This window comes from Gorilla gorilla, chromosome 10 (genome assembly GCF_029281585.2).
Source record: "Gorilla gorilla gorilla isolate KB3781 chromosome 10, NHGRI_mGorGor1-v2.1_pri, whole genome shotgun sequence".
NCBI lineage: Eukaryota > Metazoa > Chordata > Mammalia > Primates > Hominidae > Gorilla > Gorilla gorilla.
This window is the reverse complement of record NC_073234.2, coordinates 126,072,717-126,093,136: the sequence shown is the minus strand read 5'-3', so window position 1 is coordinate 126,093,136 and position 20,420 is coordinate 126,072,717. Positions and strand designations below refer to the sequence as shown.

General features: G+C 48.6%; 2 protein-coding genes across 8 annotated transcripts in view; one reads left to right on the top strand and one right to left on the bottom strand.

The window, feature by feature from the left end:
- Positions 1–20,420, top strand: part of HVCN1 (hydrogen voltage gated channel 1) — a 40,765-nt gene that overhangs the window by 9,056 nt on the left and 11,289 nt on the right. For all 6 annotated transcript variants that reach the window (XM_063694329.1, XM_063694327.1, XM_019038648.4 and 3 more), the window contains one exon: positions 18,997–19,281. In XM_063694329.1, the coding sequence (XP_063550399.1) occupies positions 19,036–19,281 (246 nt within the window). In that variant the 5' untranslated portion in view covers positions 18,997–19,035. The remainder of the gene's footprint in view (positions 1–18,996; positions 19,282–20,420) is intronic.
- Positions 7,548–20,420, bottom strand: part of TCTN1 (tectonic family member 1) — a 58,998-nt gene continuing 46,125 nt past the window's right edge. For both annotated transcript variants that reach the window (XR_010129417.1, XR_010129421.1), the window contains 2 exons: positions 17,250–17,389; positions 7,548–10,353 (listed from right to left, as the gene is read on the bottom strand). The gene's annotated coding sequence lies outside the window, so the exon portion shown is untranslated. The remainder of the gene's footprint in view (positions 10,354–17,249; positions 17,390–20,420) is intronic.

The window sequence follows — 20,420 nt, the reverse complement described above, 5'->3', positions numbered from 1 at the left end:
TTTGTTTTGTATTTTTGGTAGAGACAGGGTTTCTCCATATTGGCCAGGCTGTTCTCGCACTCCTGGCCTCAAGTGATCCACCTGCCTCAGCCTCCCAAAGTGCTAGAATTACAGGCATGAGCCACCGCACCTGGCCCACTGTCTTTGATTATAATTGTAAAAGATATAGACAGGTGGGAGAGAAAGAGGTAGATGGGTAGATGATACATAAGTTTGGTGTGCAGGGATTGTTATGAATTTATTTCCCTTTCTTTTGTTCCTTTTTTCACAATAGTAATAAATAGATCAAGGCTATATGTCTGTTCATGGGGTAAATGGCAGCAGGTCAAGCTGGGGATATGCATTTGAGTCTGGGGGTTCCAAATCAGGCTGGGGGTTGCAGGAATGAGTTGGTGGGTGAGGACCTTGTCAGAAGCCCATACCAGGGCATAGAGACAGCAAGGGAAGTAGGGATTGCAATGCAGAACCAGGGACACACCTTGGGGAACTCCCGGGGCCTGGAACCTGGAGCCTGGAGCCTGTTTGTCATCACACAGAGGCTAGCCTGAGAGGGTGTTGTCAGGAGGACATTGCTGGGGGGCTGGGGAAAGAGCCAGGACCGCTTGTGGCAAATAAGCCTCTTACTGGTTTGAAGAACATGTTCCTTTTCATGATCTGCCCTTATGGAATTAATTGTGTTTTGGAAAAAAGTTGTCTTAATGAGATTGCTTTTAGAGCTTTTTGAGTGTCAGCTCTCCTTGTTTCTGAGAGGAAAACAGCAGTGTTAGGAGAGAAACTGGTGGGGTTTTGTAGCCATGGTGCAGACCTGGCTTGCAGTTCTGCTGAGATAGCCTCATCGGCCCTCCTCAGAGCCCCTCTCTGCCCCCTGCCACCTCCCAAAGCTTCAGTTTTCCTCTTTTGTAAAATGGGAATGATCACAGTACCTCACAGAGTTGAGGTGAGGGTTAAACAAGATTGCGTGTGGAAAACACTTAGCCGGGTGCCTGGCTCGAGCCTGCATTTAAGACATGGGAGCTGCTGGCTCTGTCATGAGGATGAACTGGCTTTTCAGCCCTCAGCTGACCTTGTTCCTCAGCACAGGTGACTGCACTCAGCAGCCACCTCTGGGGAACTTAAGAGCCAGGTGTGTGTAGAAATCCCTGCAGCTCCTGGGCTTATTTCGCATGAGGCATGCAGAGGCCCTTGGTGCAACTGGGGTTCCTTACCCACCTCGGCTGCACATCGACCACCGCAGCACCCAGACCACACCCAGATGGGTTGAATTGGAAGCTCTGAGCCCAGGACTCAGGTTTTGGGGTGCCTTAAAGCTGCCAGGTGATTCCAACGTGCAGCCTGGCCTAGGCAGCCCCTCCCTCTGCAGAAGGAGGAAAGAGGGATAGCCCAGCTCTGTGTCCTGTGGTTTCCATGGCCAAAGCATCAATAGATATTGGCTCAGGTGACCTAGTCACACAGGTGGCAGCTCTTCATTTCTACCTGGGTAACTTTTTCTTTTTTCTTTCTACACTTTTGTAAAACAAATAGCACAGCCCCTGCTCCTGGTTGACATGACTGAAGTCACAGGCTTGGACCAGACTCCCCTCTCAGTCATTCCCAGGGAAATAGGCAGAGCGTGTCCCCCCCAAAACTGTGTCTTTAAACTCAACACATTGGTGAGTCCTGAAATCCATTGAGTGGGCTACAGTCGACCTTTTAAGAAATGAAATAGGGCTAGGTGCAGTGGCTCACACCTGTAATCCCAGCACTTTGGGAGGCCAAGGCAGGTGGATCACTTGAGGTCAGGAGTTTGAGACCAGCCTGAGTAACATGGAGAAACCCCATCTCTATTAAAAATACAAAAAATTAGCCAGGCGTGGTGGTGCACACCTGTAGTCTCAGCTACTTCTGGGGCTGAGGTGGGAGGATCTCTTGAGCCCAGGACGTTGAGGCTGCAGTGAGTCCTAATCATGCCACTGCCCTCCAGCCTAGGTGGCAGAGTGAGACCCTGTCTCAAAAAAAAAAAAAAAGAAAGAAAAGAAATAGAATGAAATGGAATATAAGAGCGCCTCACATAGTAACTTCAGTGCTAGTTATAGAATGTGTGTACACAAGTCAGTGTGTACTGAGAGGCAGGGTATGAAATGTGATTTCTTATTGAGAAACACCGCTCCAAACTCCCTTCCCAGCATGGGGCTTCCCCAGCTGTGAGGAGGGTGCAGGGCTGGGCAGTGTTCATGAGGGGTCCCGCAGGAGGAGGGGGAGCTGGGCTTGGCAGCCTGGGTTGGAATCCTAGCCTTGCTTCTCGCTGGCTGTGTGACGTGGGGCAAGTCACTGGTCTCTCTGTTCTCAGTTTCCTCATCCATAAACAGAGACATTGCAGTCCCCGCCTCATGGGCTTGTTACAGTATGTTAATGAAGGTCTTTGCACAGAGCTCAGAAAATATTAAATAGCAGGTATTCTGGGGATAGTTGGAATGATTACAGTTCCTACTCCTGTAAATATGTCCCATATAGTCTGTATGCAGCCCTGCCATCATCTCACCAGGCTGACTGGCTCATCTATCAGGCAGGAGGGTTCCTAACCCTATAGAAAAGGAGACAGTTGGGGAGCATGGCTTTAGGGGAACCTGGGCTGCCAGTTAAGCCCCTCAGCCTGTAAGCAGCTCCTCCTGCCAGAGCTGATCAGCTGTCACGGTGGTTGTTTTCATGAACCTCAGACTTCCTCCCCACCCTAGAGAAGGAAAAGTTTCTACACTTATTTAAAGACTTCCCTGATTTTAAAAATAGGCCTTCCTCAGAACACGGATCCCCTGGGGCAGGAGGGGAGAAGTGCTGGGGGCAGCTGAGCCTGCTGCTTGGAGTCCTCTTGCCTCCCCACAGAGAAGAGATTTGCTCAGGGGTTTCATTCCACCTTCCATCATCCAGGAGGTATGTTTAGCAGGAGCCTGTGGTCTGCCAGGCACAGAGGTCATGCTGTGAACAGCTGGGCCACATGAGAGTGTGATGGGGAAGGCCTGGCCAGCTCCTGAGAGCTGGGATGAAGAAGATGATAGAGGACAGGGTGAAAGGGGGTTGCACATTCTACGCAAAAGAAGTCACGTGTGCAAAGGTCCTGTGGTTGGAGAAACCAGCCAAGTATGAAAGGCTCAATGTGGCCAGAGTGGGGAGAGAGGTGAGAGGGAAGGTGAGAAGATGGGCAGACAGAGGCTAGATAGAGCGTGCAAAACAGGAGTGGGCTTCTGGGAGGCATTGGTGTCTTTTTTTTTTTTTTTTTTTAAGAGACAAGGTCTTGCTGTATCACCCAGGCTGGAGTGCAGTGACACGATCACAGCTCACTGCAGCCTCGACATTCTGGGCTCAAGCGATCCCCCTCTCTCAGTCTCCCAAGTAACTGGGACTAGAGGCGAGCACCACCACACCTGGTTAATTTTTAGATTTTTTTGTAGAGACGGAGTCTCACTCTGTTGCCCAGGCTGGTCTTGAACTCCTGAACTCAGTGATCCTCCTCAGCCTCCCAAAGTGCTGGGATTACAGGTGTGAGTGACTGCACACAGCCAAAAGTTTTAAACAAGGGAGTGTGTCAGGGTTCCCGAGACCCTATGCCCAGCGTCAGTGACTCACTAGGAGGACCTGTAGGACTCGCATGCAGATGTGCTCCTGGCTCAGATTAATTGCCACAAAAGGATTGAAATTAAAATCAGTAAAGGGAAAAGGCACGTGGGGTGAAGTTCAGAAGAAACCTGGCACAAGTTTCCAGAGCCCTCTCCTGGGTTGGGGGCAGAGGTCCTTGGGGTCACACTTATTTCCTCCAGCAGGGAGTTGTGACAAGATGTGTGAAGTGTTTGCAAACAGAGCAGTTCCTTAGAGACCCAATGCCCAGAGTTTTCACTGGAGCTGGGCACAGAGGTACCCTCTGCCTGGCACTTAGAAAAATTCCATACTCTCCAAATGAAAGTAGGAGTTCAGCATAAACCATGCTGTTTCCACAAGCAGTCTAGGCACAATGAGCTGCTCTTATCAGGGAATGGTGGGAATTTTCCAGAAGTCCGAGTTCCCAGATGCCAGTGGAGGCCAGGCAGGCCTGTCTGAGGAAGGCAGCCTCGGGACCACTGGGCTGGCCCTTTTCTGCACAGGGAGTGATGTAGTCATGCTTGGAGGGATGCTCTCCTGCAGCTGATGGAGAATGCAGCAGGGAAGGAGAGAGCAGAGAGGAGCTGCGACAGCCTCCAAGTGAGGCAGGGGGTTGGCCAGGGCAGTGGCAGAGGGTGGGGGAAGTAGGTGGCAGATCAGGGGTCATTTAGTTGCTGAAATGCACCAGGCTTAATGCTGGACAGGGCTATAGGGGAGGATGAGTGAAGCTAGGACTGGGGACAGCCGCTCTGGCCTTGCCTGGGTGGTGTTAAGACCCTGGACCAGGAAGCAGCACACCCGGCTGCAAGTCTGTGGACTGTCCACTGACAGGTGGTGGTTACCATGTTGCAGGCTTCAGTTTGCTCCTCTGCTAAGGGAGGTAAGACTGCATCTCAGAACCTTGATCCCATCTCTTATTTATTTATTTTATTATTATTATGATTGAGACAGTATCTTGTTCTGTTGTCCTGGCTGGAGTGCAATGGCATTATCTCGGCTCACTGCAACCTCTGCCTCCTAGGTTCAAGTGATTCTCATGCCTCAGCCTCCCGAGTAGCTGGGATTATAGGCATGCACCACCACCACCCCCAGCTAATTTTTGTATTTTTAGTAGAGATAGAGTTTCACCATGTTGGCCAGGCTGGTCTTGAACTCCTGGGCTCAAGCAATCCACCCACCTCAGCCTCTCAAAGTGCTGGGATTACAGGCATGAGCCACCACTCCCAGTCCCATCTCTAAAATGTCATTTTTGTTGCTGAAAAAAAAATCTACTTTTCTGCCATTTTTTTCTCTGTATTGGCAGAGAAAAGAACAAAGCTGGTGGACTTGAGTTCCTGTGCTGGCTTTATCACTTACTTATGATTTTTTTTTTTTTTTTTTTTTTTTTTTGGTTTTCTGTTTCTTTTGAGATGGAGTCTTGCCCTGTCACCCAGGCCGGAGTGCAGTGGCGCGATCTTGGCTCACTGCAACCTCTGCCTCCCAGGTTCAAGCAATTCCCCTGCCTCAGCCTCCCAAGTAGCTGGGACTACAGGCACGCGCCACCATGCCTGGCTAATTTTTGTATTTTTAGTAGAGACGGGGTTTCCCCATGTTGGTGAGGCTGGTCTTGAACTCCTGACCTCAGGTGATCCACCAGCCTTGGCCTCCCAAAGCGCTGGGATTACAGGTATGAGCCACCGCACCCAGCTTTATGTTTGTTTTTTAACAATGCTACATGAACATATGTATAGCATAATAAATTAAAACAGCAAACAGGTATATATTAGGTTGAATCATATGAAATTATCAATTTCTTCTAGTTTTTATCTACAAAGATGGCATTTTTAAGTCCTCTTTTATATCAGAAAAGTTTTCTTGAATTATATCTTTGTTCTAGTCTATTAATCTCATTTCCTTATTCAGGGATTCCAGTTATGAGTATATTGGTTCCTTCTCTTCCCACCTCCACTAAATACTTCATTCACCACTTAACTCCCTGCAGGCTGGATCTCACTCCAAAAATGGCAATTTCTTAGGGATAAACCTTGTATTTGTTTTCATGCTGCTGATAAAGACATACCTGAGACAGGGAAGAAAAAGAGGTTTAATTGGACTTATAGTTCCACATGGCTGGCGAGGCCTCAGAATCATGGCAGGAGACGAAAGGCACTTACATGGTGGCAGCAAGAGATGATGAGAGAGAAGCAAAAGCAGAAACCCCGATAAACCCATCAGATCTTGTGAGACTTATTTGCTATCACGAGAATAGCATGGGAAAGATTGGCCCCCATGATTCAATTACCTCCCCCTGGGTCCCTCCCACAACACATGGGAATTCTGGAAGATATAATTCAAGTTAAGATTTGGGTGGGGACACAGCCAAATTACATCATTCTGCCCCTGACCCCTCCAAATCTCATATCCTCACATTTTAAAACCAATCATGCCTTCCCAACAGTCCCCCAAAGTCTTACTTCATCATTAGCCCAAAAGTCCACAGTCCAAAGTCTTATCTGAGACAAACCAAGTCCCTTTTGCCTATGAGCCTGTAAAAATCAAAACAAGCTAGTTACTTCCCTAGATGCAATGGGGGTACAGGTATTGGGTAAATACAGCTGTTCCTAATGGGAGAAATTAACCAAAACAAAATAGTTACAGGGTCCATGCAAGTCTGAAATCCAGTGGGGCAGTCAAATTCTAAGGCTTCAAAATGATCTCCTTTGACTCCATGTCTCACATCCAGGTCAGGCTGATGCAAGAGGTAGGTTCCCATAGTCTTGGGCAGCCCCGCCCCTGTGGCTTTACAGGGTATAACCCACCTCCTGGCTGCTTTCATGAGCTGACATTAAGTGTCTGTGGCTTTTCCAGGTATATGGTGCAAGCTATTGGTGGATCTACCATTCTGGGGTCTGGAGGACTGTGGCCCTCTTCTCACAGCTCTACTAGGTGATACCCCAGAAGGGACTCAGTGTGGGTGCTCCCACCCCACATTTCCCTTCTGCACTGCCCTAGCAGAGGTTCTCCATGAGGGCCCCACCCCTGCAGCAAACTTTTGGCTGGGCATTCAGGCATTTCCAAACATCTGAAATCTAGGCAGAGGTTCCCAAACCTCAATTCTTGACTTCTGTGCACCTGCAGGCTCAACACCACGTGGAAGCTGCCAAAGCTTGGGGCTTCCACCCTCTGAAGCCACAGCCTGAGCTGTATGTTGGCCCCTTTCAGCCACAGCTGGAGCAGCTGGACACAGGGCACCAAGTCCCTAGGCCCATGAAACCACTTTTTCCTCCTGGGCCTCTGGGCCTGTGATGGAAGGGGGTGCTGTGAAGGTCTCTGACATGGCCTGGAGACATTTTCCCAAGGTCTTCGGGATTAACATTAGGCTCCTTGCTATTTATGGAAATTTCTGTAGCTGGCTTGAATTTCTCCCCAGAAAATGGGTTTTTCTTTTCTATCACATCATCAGGCTGCAAATTTTCCAAACTTTTATGCCTTGCTTCCCTTACACAACTGAATGCCTTTAACAGCAGGCATTGAATGCTTTACTGCTTAGAAATTTCTTCTGCCAGATACCCTAAATTATCTTTCTCAAGTTCAAAGCTCCACAAATCTCTATGGCAGGGGCAAAATGCTGCCAGCTCTTTGCTAAAACATGCTAAAAGTCACCTTTACTCCAGTTGCCAAGAAGTTCCTCATCTCCATCTGAGACCACCTCAGCCTGGACCTTATTGTCCAGATCACTATCAGCATTTTGGGCAAAGTCATTCAACAAGTTCTAGGAAGTTCCACACTTTCCCACACTTTCCTGTCTTCTTCTGAACCTTCCAAACTATTCCAGACTCTGCCTGATACCCAGTTCCAAAGTTGGTTCCACATTTTCAGGTATCTTTTCAGCAACATCCCACTCTACTGGTACCAATTTACTGTATTAGTTTTCACACTGCTGATAAAGACACACCTGAGACTGGGAAGAAAAAGAGGTTTAATTGGACTTACAGTTCCACATGGCTGGGGAGGCCTCAGAATTATGGCAGGAGGTGAAAGGCACTTCCTATGTGGCAGCAGCAAGAGAAAATTAGAAGCAAAAGCAGAAACCCCTGATAAACCCATCAGATCTTGTGAGACTTGTTCACTATCACGAGAATCACATGGGAAAGATTGGCCCCCATGATTCAATTACCTCCCCCGGGTGCCTCCTGCAACACATGAGAATTCTGGGAGATAATTCAAGTTGAGATTTGGGTGGGGACACAGCCAAACCAAATCATATCTAATAGGTTTGGTATCAGCCAAACCTATTAGAAAAAAAATGCAAAGTTTCACCCACCAACCCAGTCCCTCTCTCCTCCTGGGAGTTGGGGTTGATTTTGTCAGTTTTCCCATAATCGTAGCTTGAGGACCCCTTTCCCTGTGGGTGTGTGAGGTCTACAGGCCTGCCACACAGTGGTGTGGTGCTCTGTGGTATGGGTCTTCCATGGTGTCCTGGGCAACAGACTTTGAGCTGGTTTCCGGTTTAGGGCTCTTGAAGCAGGACTGGAGCAAGCACCTGTGTGCACGTGGGAGTCTCTTGTAAAGTCAAGCAATAAGGACATTTTAAATGTTGATAGAAACCAAGGTAGCCATGGTGGCACACACCTGTAGTCCTAGCTACTTGGGAGGCTGAGGCGGGAGGATTGCTTGAGCCCAGGAGTTTGCGGCTGCACTCCAGCCTGAACAACAAAATGAGATCCCATCTCAATAAAAAGGAAATAAAATTTTGATATAAATTGGTTTAGGGCCAATCCCCTCCTTTGTCCCCAAGCCTGGCACATCAGAGAGACTCAAATATTTTTTCAAAAGATGAAAGGAACTGCCCTGTTACCCTCCTAGGAAGAATACACCCATTTACATGCCCAACAGCTGGCATACAGGAGTGCCCACTTCCCTCTGCCTCTGTCACCCTGCCAAAATGTGTGGCACGGTGTGACTTCAGGCAAGCGGTCTCTCCTCCCCAGGCCTCAGTTTCCCTTTTGCAAAATGGAGAGACTTCACCTACCCTTCCTGCCTACTTCTTAGGAGTATTAAAAGTATCAAGCGACAGCAGGTGGTGTGACCTGTGGGCTCTGAGCAAAAGGAGCCGCTGTCACTGTTGTTGGCTGCAGAATCAGGCTTTCTCCAAGTGGTTTTGGGCCCTGAAGAAGTCGGCTTTCTCCTTGGAGTCCAGGACAAATGTGTGGCCCGGAAAGATAAAGGGAAAGACAGTACCTGGCCTACAGACCATCCTGGCTAACTCAGGCACACACCCTCTGTCCTGGTTGCCTGTGGCTGCTGTGACAAACTACTACAAACTGGGGGGCTTCAACAACAGGAACTCATTCTCACCAGTTCCAGAAACCAGAAGCCCAAAATCAAGGTGTTGGCAGGACTGGCTCCTGGAGGCTTTGGGATGGGGAGATGTGTCCCAGGCCTCTTCCATCCCAGCCTCTGGTGTTGCCTGCAGTCTTTGGCTTGTGGACATATCATTCTGACCTCTGTGATCTTCACGTGACCTTACCCTCTGTGTGTCCTTTTCTCTCTTTTTTGTTTTTGAGACCGAGTCTCATTCAGTCTCCCAGGCTGGAGTGCAATGGCATGATCTCGGCTCACTGCAGCCTCTCGAGTTCAAGCGATTCTCCTGCTTCAGCCTCCTGAGTAGCTAGGATTACAGGCACCCACCACCACGCCCGGCTAATTTTTGTATTTTTAGTAGAGACAGGTTTTCACTGTGTTGGGCAGGCTGGTCTTGAACTCCTGACCTCAGGCGATCTGTCCACCCTGGCCTCTCAAAGTGCTGGGATTACAGGCATGAGCCACTGCGCCTGGCCAATTTTTATATTTTTAGTAGAGATGGGGTTTCGCCATGTTGGCCATGCTGGTCTTGAACTCTTGACCTCAAGTGGTCCACCCACCTCAGCCTCCCAAAGTGCTGGGATTACAGGCGTGAGCTACCGTGCCTGGCCCCTTTTCTGTTTTTATAAGGACACCAATCACCAGATTTAGGGCCCACCCTAAATCCAGTATGATTTCATCTTATCATCTTTAGTTACATCTGCAAAGACCTACATTCCAAATAAGGTCACATTCTAAGGGTCCAGGGGGACAGGAATTGTTAGGGGGGTGTGCACAATTCCACCTACTCCACCCTCTGAGCAGGTGGCTCTCCGGTCACTGGCTGCCTGGCTTTCTGTCAGCTGTGTTTTCTAGAACTTGTTTCTCCAAGTCATGGAGCCCAGGGGCAGATCCTGCTTTTCCAGTTCCCCACAGTGTGTGACCTTGGACAAGGCTCCCCCTCGCCAGGACCCTAAAGGATGGCCTCAACCTCAGGGCTGTTAGGAATTGAAATGAAATAGTGCATGGAAGGAAGTTAGCAGCATGCTGAGATGATATGAGGTGTGATAAAATAAGCAACCATAGTAATACACGTTGCTGCCATTGTGTCTTAGAGTTTTGGGGTGAGGGTGGTAGTTAATATGCAAATCAAGTCCCCCAAAATAGCTCTGGGAGGGAACAGGGAAATGCAAACTGAAGGGACATCAGGCCATGGGAGTTGGGAGTTGGCTGACTTTCTTAAAAAGTACCTTTTTCTCCGATTGTCAGATAACAATGAACTAGGGACTTTCCCCCTCCCACAGATGGCGGCTTCCGAGCCTGTAAAAATAGGCATCCACAAAATGCTTTTCTCTCCTTCGCTTCTAGGTCTGTCTTTTTCACTTTCCCCTTCTCTCCCAGATGGTAGTTTTTCTGGTCTAAGACCTGTAAAAGAGGTCAGCAATATGTTTACCTTGAAGGAGTAGTGCCTAAGATTTTGTTAATCCATTCATTTATTAACCATTTCTTTTTTCTTTTTTTTGAGATGGAGTCTCGCTCTGTCACCCAGGCTGGAGTGCAGGGGCGCAATCTTGGCTCGCTGCAGCTTCAGCCTCCCAGGTAGCTGGGATTACAGGCATGTGCCACCATGCCTGGCTAATTTTTGTATTTTTAGTAGAGATGGGGTTTCACCCTGTTGGTCAGGCTGGTCTCGAGCTCCTGACATCAGGTGATCTGCCCGTCTCGGCCTCCCAAAGTGCTAGGATTACAGGCTTGAGCCACCGCGCCCGGCCTCTTAACCACTTCTTGAGCCTCTCCCTGTGACTGAGGAAGAGTCTCTGCCCTCCCAGCGTTCGCAGCCCAGTGTGGTGGGGACAGTGTCTCAGTGGTTGTTAAGACAGCGTGACCTACACCCCAACTGGGGTGAGGGAGAATTAAGGAAGGCCTCCCAGGGAAGGTAAAATCTAGGTGTAAGACCTGGAAGATAGATGGGATGGGGACAGGCCATGCGGAGTCCTGGAAGCAAGAGAGCGTGGTCCGCTCTAGAACTGCAAGTTCCATGTGGCTGGAGGGTGGCAGAGGCAGGGTGCTAGGACGGAATAAGGCTGGCAGGGAGACCAGGGCCTGGAGAAGCCAAGAGAGCTGGGACTTGATCCTGAAGGCAGTTGTGGGCATGGAGGTCGCTGCACAGCAGGGACACAGTCAGGTTGGCATTGGAGAAGGAGGACCCTGGCTGCAGGCAGGTGGAGGGAGGGTCAGGGCAGGTTCTGGTGAGGGAGAGGGGACGATGGAGTGCCAGCCAGGTTCAGGAAGTGAAACCGATGGGGTGTGAGGGAGAAGGAGGAGCCAAGGACGATTTTCTGTTCTTGGCCTGGGCAGCCAGGTAAGTGACAGCGTGCCCTAGGGGATGTGGAAGGAGGAGTGGACTGGGAGAGAAAGGTAAGAAATCAGGTCAGTTGGGTCACAGCAAACCAATGACCCAGCAGGATCTTGAACATCAGACTGGAGTCTTTGATTTGAATGTGAACGGCACCGAGAACACAGCTGTGCTAAGGCCCCCAAAGAGAGAGTCACCGGCCCAAGGACAGGGTCAAGGCTGAGGTCTCCAGGACTCCTGGTGTGGGGCAGGGACATGGTACAGGAAGCTGAGGAGGGTGGCCAGAGATAGCAGGAGAAGCAGGGGGCGAGACTGCCAAGCAGAGCAGATTCAACAGCGTCAAAGAGTGTGGGACAGTCAGGCAGGTTGGAGCCACGGTCACAGGTTTTGATATGGAAAGGTGACCGCAGAGGAGCATCAGGGTACAGTGGGGACAGCAAGGATTCTTGCATGGGAGATGGAGCTGTGGGGGTGTCCCGCATCAGCAACTCCACCTGTAGACTTTTGGGGTTATAAGTGACAGAAACACAGCTCAGTGTCACTTAAGCCACAAAGCGGCTGTATCAGCTCATGTAACTTAACAGCCTGAGGGATGCAGAGGCAGGCAGTGGGCAGAGAAATGAAATATCCAAGGATGGTGATGAAGCTGGAGGAGAAGAGTTTTGGGGTTTTTTGTTTTGTTTTCTTGAGACAGTCTCACTCTGTCGCCCAGGCTGGAGTGCAGTGGCATGATCTTGGCTCACTGCAACCTCTGCCTCCTAGGTTCAAGCAATTCTCGTGCCTCAGCCTCCCAAGTAGCTGGGATTACAGGTGCCCACCACCACGCCTGGCTATTTTTTTTTTGTTTTTAATAGAGATGGGGTTTCGCCATATTGGTCAGGCTGGTCTCAAACTCTTGACCTGAAGTGATCTGCCCATCTTGGCCTCCCAAAGTGCTGGGATTGCAGGTGTGAGCCACCATGCCCAGGTGAGTTTTTGTTGTTAAGGGATGATCATAGCTGGCACTTCCAGAGCTGGGGGCTGCTCTGAGCCAGGCACCGAGGCAGGTGCTCTGTATGCCACACTACTAAAATTACAAAAATTAGCCGGGCGTGGTGGCAGGATCAGTCTGTCCATGAATGCTAGGAGTCTGGGGTGCATGGTGAAGCTGCTGAGGCCCACCACATTCTCTTGATCAACCCTATCTTTGCCCTTTTCTGGAGCTTTTCTGCTTCTGGCATGACAGACTTTTGACTGAAAACCAGAAATGTTTTCTGCTCTGCTGAGTGCCCTAGATATTTTCATCCCAAATTACTAAAAGTTGCTTCTTCACCAGTTGCAAGGTTTCAGAAAGAAAAATTTCCTCTTCTGTAAAATATAAATACAGTTTTTGCAAAGTACCTTGAGGTTCCTACACTACTGAGAAATAGGACAGGCTGCTCTTGTCTGCCAGGTAAGGTGTTTCCAAAGGAAAGTGTGGGGTCGGGCATGGGCTCATGCCTGTAATCCCAGAACTTTGGGAGGCCGAGGCGGGTGGATCACTTGAGCCCAGGAGTTTGAGACCAGCCTGGGCAACATAGCAAAACCCTGCCTCTACAAAAAAATACAAAAAATTAGCCGAGTGTGATGGTATGTGCCTATAGTTCCAGCTACTCAGGAGGCTTTTGTGGGAGGATCGCTTGATCCCGGGAGGTCAAGGCTGCAGTGAACCGTGATCGCACACTACAGTCCAGCCTGGGTGACAGAGCGAGACCCTATCTCAAAAAAGGGAATTATGGTCAGGCACGGTGGCTCACGCGTGTAATCCCAGCACTTTGGGAGGCAGAGGCGGGCGGATCACCTGAGGTCAGGAGTTTGAGACCAGCTTGGCCAACGTGGTGAAACCCTGTCTCTACTAAAATTACAAAAATTAGCCAGGTGTGTTGGCAGCGCCTGTAATCCAAGCTACTCGGGAGGCTGAGGCAGGAGAATCACTTGAACCCAGGAGGCGGAGGTTGCAGTGAGCCGAGATCACTCCACTGCACTCCAGCATGGGGAGCAAGAACAAGACTGTCTCAAAAAGAAAGGAATATGGCCAGTGGCTGCCTGGAGAGCTTCAGTATACCCTGGCGCTGGCCCTGGCCAGCCCTGGGAGTCCAGAGATGTTTGGTCCGGCCGAGACGAGCCCAGCATGGGAGAGGAGGTACCAGTGCCCTCAGCCAACAGCTGCATGATGGGCTTCTGCTCAAGGTCAGGTGTCACACAAGACTCAGGGGACACAGACCCTGCCTTCATGCGAGGTAAATGCTAGTGAGGAGGGATAAAAATATGTGGCTGCACATAACAGTTTCTAGTTAGAAACTAGGATGAGGGCTCTTGAAGGAAAAGTGGGAGGAGAGGTTATAAATGGGAGGGGAACTGATTTAGATTTTAGGGGTGAGGGAGGGCCTCTTTGAGGAACTGACATTTTAGCTGACATTTCAAGCATAAGCAAGAGTAAGCGAAGCTCGGATTGGGGAGAAGAGTATTCCAGGTTGAGGGAACAGCCTGTGTGATGGCTCAGTGTGGAGCATCAGAGGGACAGAAGGGTGGCTGGAGTGTGGCGAGGAGGCTGTGGGGAAGGAGAGATGCCAGTTCCTGGAGGGCCATGCACTACAAGTACACATATGTTAAACTAGTAGATATGGTCCCTGGGGCTCTGTTTATTTTTCCTTTCAGCTTTTTTTCTCCCTGTGTTTCCAGTTGATGTTTTTTATTGCCCTGTCTTTAAGTTCATTGATCTTTTCTTTTCTTTTTAGGCGGAGTCTCACTCTGTCGCCCAGGCTGGAGTGCAGTGGCATGATCTCGGCTCACTGCAACCTCCGTCTCCTGGGTTCACGCCATTCTCCTGCCTCAGCCTCCTGAGTAGCTGGGACTACAGGCGCTGGCCCCTATGCCTGGCTAATTTTTTTGTATTTTTTTTTAGTAGAGACGGGGTTTCACCATGTTAGCCAGGATGGTCTCAATCTCCTGACCTTGTGATCCGCCCGCCTCAGCCTCCCAAAGTGCTGAGATTACAGGCATGAGCCACTGTGCCCAGCCTCATTGATCTTTTCTTTGGTAATATGTTATCAGCTGTTAAGCCCATCCAGTGATTTTTCATTTCGTATATATACTTTTCAGTTCTAAAATATCCATCTGGATCTTTTTTTTTTTTTTCCTTCTTTTTTTGTGAGATGGAGATTCACTCTTGTTGCCCAGGCTGGAGTGCAATGGTGCGATCTCGGCTTACCGCAACCTCCACCTCCCGGGTTCAAGTGATTCTCCTGCCTCAGCCTCCTGAGTAGCTGGGATTACAGGCATGTGCCACGATGCCCAGTTAATTTAGTATTTTTAGTAGAGATGGGGTTTCTCCATGTTGGTCAGGCTGGTCTTGAACTCCTGACCTCAGGTGATCTGCCCACCTCAACCTCCCAAAGTGATGGGATTACATGAGTGAGCCACCATGCCTAGCCAGCTGGATCTTTTTTGTAGATTCCATTTCTGTATTAAGATTTTTATTTGTTCCCTCATTAAGTTTATGTTTTCCTTGAAATCCTTGAATATATTTGTAATATCTGTTTTCAAGTCTTTCTTGGCCAGTTCTATTATCTCTGTACATTTTTAGTTTTTTTTTTTTTTTGAGATGGAGTTTCACTCTTGTTGTCCAGGCTGGAGTGCAATGGCATGATCTCAGCTCACCACAACCTCTGCTTCCCAGGTTCGAGCAATTCTCTTGCCTCAGCCTCCCAAGTAGCTGGGATTACAGAATGTGCCACCACACCCAGCTAATTTTGTATTTTTAGTAGAGACGAGGTTTCTCCATGTTGGTCAGGCTGGTCTCAAACTCCTGACCTTAGGTGATCTGCCCACCTCGGCCTCCCAAAGTGCTGGGATTACAGGCATGAGCCACTGCACCCAACCATTTTGAATCTTCTATTAGCTGATTTTTTTTATTAGTTGTGGGCCACATTTTTCAGCTTTATCTGTCTAGTAATTTTAATTGTATGCTAGACAGTATGCATCTATGATGTTGAGTTTATGTTGTTGTCTTCCTAATAAAGTATTGAGTTTTGTTCCAACAGGCAGTAAATTTACTTGGGGATCAGCTTGTTCATTTCAAGGCTTATTTTTAAGCTTTGTTGGGATGAGTGTAATGTGGCCCTTCCTATAAAGCTAGATTAGGTCTACTCATAAGGCATGATTTTTCTGGGATTTCTGTTGAATGCTTAGGGTGTTCAACGAGGTCTCTCTACTCTGGCTGTTGGGAACTCACATATCTCCCAACCCAGTCCTATGTAATCTCCGGTAGTTGTTCAGCTCACAGCACCCCAAGGAGTTTTTTTCCTGAAAGTTATATTTTTCCCTGCCTCATGAAATCTTGTTCCACACACACGATGTTTAGGACTCAGCCAAAGTCCATATTTTGGGGTCCCCTCCTCTGCATACCTTTCCTATTTCTGGTACATTGCCAAGCAGATTCACAAGAGGAGGGAGACTCAATAGCTTTGAACTATAGTCTTTGCCTTCACAGTCCAGAAAGTACCTCCAGGCACAAAGCCAGGGTGATTGTAGGGTTTGCCTCATTCATTTTTCTTCTCTAAGGGATCACAGTAAATTTCACATATTTTAATCCAGTTTTATAATTGGTTATGGCAGGAGGGATAATCTGTTACTAGTTACTCTATAGTGTAATAAGGCCAGAAGCAGAAATCTCATTCTTGTGTATGTTTACACTCATGCTTTTACACATTCCAAAACAATATATAATATTTTCCATATATTTAACATTTTTACTTAAGTGGTGTGACATTGTTCTTATTCTTCCATATCTTTCTTTTACAGTCAACATTTTTTAGGAGCTATCCACACTGCTAGATTCATTGTTGCTTAACAAACATTTCAGTATTTTTGAGTGTCTGTTAAGTGCAAGGCATTTTTCTAGGTGCTGGGTATACAGTTATACTTAATACTTAAATGTAAGCCAGGCACAGTGGCATGTACCTGTAATCCCAGCTACTCAGGAAGCTGAGGCTGGAAGGTTGTTTTAGCCTAGGAGTTTAAGACCAGCCTGGGCAACATAGCAAGACCCCATCTCTAAAAAAAATAATTGTTTTAATTAGCCAGACACGTTATAGTGTGCCATAGTCCAAACTACCCGGGAGGTTGAGGCAGGAGAATTGCTTGAGCACAGGAATTCAAGACTGTAGTGAGCTATGATCGCACCCCTGCATCTAGCCTGGGTGACAAGTGAGATCCTCTTTTTAAAAAAAAGAAAAGAAAATTAAATGTAAGGTCTTCCTCTAAGATATCCACTGGCCAAAAGAAACTAACAGGAAACAACCACTGAGGTAGGAGGAAAACCAGGAGACTGTGGCATCCCAGAAGCCAATGAAGGAAGCATTTGAAGAAAGAAGTGATTGTTCTACTGTATTCAGTGCTGCCGAGTGGGTACACATGGGCATCACCAGTGACATACTGAGATGCAGTTAATTCATTTTAACTGCTGTATAGTGTCCCATTACATGAACAGAGAATATTCATTCCTCTATCTCCCACATGTAGATAAATTTTTTTCTTTTTTTTTTTTTTTTTTTTTGAGACAGCGTCTCACTCTGTTGCCCAGACTGGAGAACATGGCTTACTGCAGCCTCGACCTCCCAAGCTCAAGCACTCCTCCTGCCCCAGCCTCCCAAGTAGCTGGGACTACAGGTGTGCTACCATGCCTGGCTAATTTTTTTTATTTTTCTGCAGACAGGGTCTTGCCATATTGCCCAGGCTGGTCTCAGCTCCTGGGCTCAAGCAATCCTCCCACCTCAGCCTCCCAAAGTGTGGGGATTACAGGTGTGAGCTGCCACACCTGCCCAACTAGGTGAATATTTGCAGTGAACATTTTTGAACATGTCACCAATTTGAGCACATGTGCCCAAGTTTCTCTTTGGACCCTATGTAGGGATAGAATCACTAGATCATTCAGAAAGATACATACCACTTCAACTTGAGAAGATCATGCCAAATTTCTCCCCAAAATGATGGTGCTGGTGCCTGTTTCTGTCTTCAGCGTTCAAGAGAACCCATTGCTTCACGCCGTCACCGATATTTGATGTAGACTTTAAGACTCTTGCCAACCTGAGGAGTGAAAAGATGTGCTATTGTTACTTCACTCTGCGTTTTTCTGAGTATTATTGGGGATAAGCATCTTGGCTATTTGAGTTTTCTCTTACATGACCTGCCTGTTAACGTCCACTGCCCAGTTTTCCATGGAGCTTTTCTCTTTTTGATTTATAAGATTTCTTTATATATTCTGGTTACTCTTTGTCTATCACATACATTGCAAATATTTATCCCAGTCTGTAGTATGTCTTTTAACTTTGTAGGGTGTGGGGGGGGGGGGGCGGTGTGTCATAGTAAAGCTTTTAGTTTTGATGCAGTCAAATCTATGTATTTTGTGTTTGTTTTTGTGTTGTTTGTTTGTGTTTTGAGACAGGGTCTCAACCTGTTGCCCAGGCTGGAGTGCAGTGGCGTGATCTTGGCTCACTGCAACCCACGCCTCCCAGCTTCAAGCGATTCTGGGGCCTCAGCCTCCTGAGTAGCTGGGATTACAGGCATGCGCCACTATACCCAGCTAATTTTTGTATTTTTTGTAGAGATGGGGTCTCACCATGTTGGCCAGGCTGGTCTCAAACTCCTGACCTCAGGCAATCCACTTGCCTTAGCCCATGGAATGAGTGCTGGGATTATAGGCATGAGCTACCATGCGCACCCTATTTTGTGGTGTTTTGTGTTATTTAAGCAATCTTTTCCTATCCTAAGTTCATGAAGTTACTGGCCTGTATTTTGTTCTAAGACTTTTTAAGTTGTTCCTTTTTAAATACACTTTACACATTCATGTAAGTGCATCTCACATGTATTCTGTGTGGGGAGCAAGGTGGGGAATGGATTTTTTTTTCCTATTGACAAAGCCAGGTGTCCCAGCCTCTCCAGCCTTTCTTTCCCGTGAGTCTGGACGGCCACCCCATCTCGTCTAGGCTCCCTCAGGGACATTGGGCTCTCTCTTCCATTGGGCTCTCTCTTCCTGTTCCAGTAGTCATGTAGCCTGCTCTTGCACTCATACCTATACATTTCAATTATTTAACTTTATGTAAATTTGATACCTGGTAGGGCAAGTTGGGTAAAGTGGAGAGAGGGCACAGGGATATTTGCTTTTGCTTTAAACAACTGTCCATGTGAATAGCACTGGCTGAACTTGGAAAATGTCCATCTGCCACATGCCTGTCAGGATGTGTGGCGTGATGGGTGGGGATCTCGTGACTTCTCTATGAAACTCTGGGTACTTTTACTTTTGGCTTCTCCTCCCCACGCCCTGCCCACTGGCCCCTCCAGTTTCCAGGTTGTGATGTCTCTGAACCTTGGGGCGGCCCTTCCGGTATTCACACATGGGCCCGTGGCGGGTGTTTTGGGACCGGGCTGCAGTACTGATTCCGTTGGTTACTGCCAACCAGACCACAGTGACAGGCCTGCTGGGGGCAGGAGTTTCCTGTTGCCTCATAGACACTGAGACCCTGGATTCCAAAAATAAAAGCACGAGAAACCACCGTGACCTCATGGTCTCTGCTTGCAGGGGGTTCTAAGCACCCGGGACCATCTTCACCTGCAGTGGCCTGGCCCGGCCTGGGCCATGTGGGCTCTGAGTGGCCAACTGCCTGAAGCTCTTGCTCTCTGTCCCCGCCTTCTAGGCAGTCACCCGCAGGGCCAAGGTGGCTCCCGCTGAGAGGATGAGCAAGTTCTTAAGGCACTTCACGGTCGTGGGAGACGACTACCATGCCTGGAACATCAACTACAAGAAATGGGAGAATGAAGAGGACGAGGAGGAGGAGGAGCAGCCGCCACCCACACCAGTCTCAGGCGAGGAAGGCAGAGCTGCAGCCCCTGACGTTGCCCCTGCCCCTGGCCCCGCACCCAGGGCCCCCCTTGACTTCAGGGGCACGTTGAGGAAACTGTTCAGCTCCCACAGGTTTCAGGTAGGTGGGGCAGGAGTCCGGGATACCCAGAGCTGGCAGGAGAGCCATCAGGGAATGTGAGGCAGGCGGCCAGGCTAAGCCCATTTGGCCACTGCCTCATTCATTCTACGAGTGTTTGCCCAGCACCTACCACGTGCCGGGGACCCTGTACCGTGCTGGGAATGCGGTAGGCAGATCTCAAGTTGTCAGGGAGAAAAGAGCCATGATCCAAAAGTAAAAGGTCCACCAATGGATGAGTGTTAAACCAAATGTGTTCTATCCATACAGTGGAATATGAGTCCAACATCAAAAGCAAAGAAGTGCTGATCCATGCCACAATGTGGATGAACCTTGAAAACATGGTGCTGAGGGAAAGAAGCCAGACACAAAAGGCCAGAGTGTAGGATTCCACTGATACAAAACGTCTAGAACAGGCAAATCCATAGAGACAGGAAGCAGATTGGCGGCTGCCACAGGTGGGAGTGTTTCCATTTGAGGAGATGAAAATGTTCTGGAATTATAGTGGTGATGGTTACACAACCTTGTGAATGGACTGAATGCCACTAAATTTTACGCCAACTTTAAAATGGTAAATTTTACGTTATGCAAATTTTACCACACACAAAAAAAGTAAATAAAGGGTAAATAACGGAGACAGAAAAAACACTCATCTGTTCACTCTGCGAACACTCAGTGCCAGAGGCTCCCCTGCCTCATGGAGACCCATCATGCTGGGGGCCTCAGTCTCTCTTGTGGAGTGATGCCCAAAATACCTGCCTGTCCTGGCCTTAGCCCGCTGCTGATAGTCTCCAGGTGTGGTTGCAGGGAGGAAGCAGAGCTGGGGTGGTCCTCACAGACGAGCGAAGGGAACTGAACTTTCTGTGGAGTTCAAGCAATTCTCCTGCCTCAGCCTCCCGAGTAGCTGGGATTATAGGCGCCTGCCACCACGCCTGGCTAATTTTGCATTTTTAGTAGAGACAGGGTTTCACTACGTTGGTCAGGCTGGTCTTGAACTCCTGACCTCAGGTGATCCACCCACCTCAGCCTCCCAAAGTGCTGGGATTACAGGTATTAGCCACTGTGCCCAGCCAACTGTCCTCCCACTGATTGATTGATTGGAGACAGAGTCTTGCTCTGTCACCCAGGCTGGAGTGCAGTGG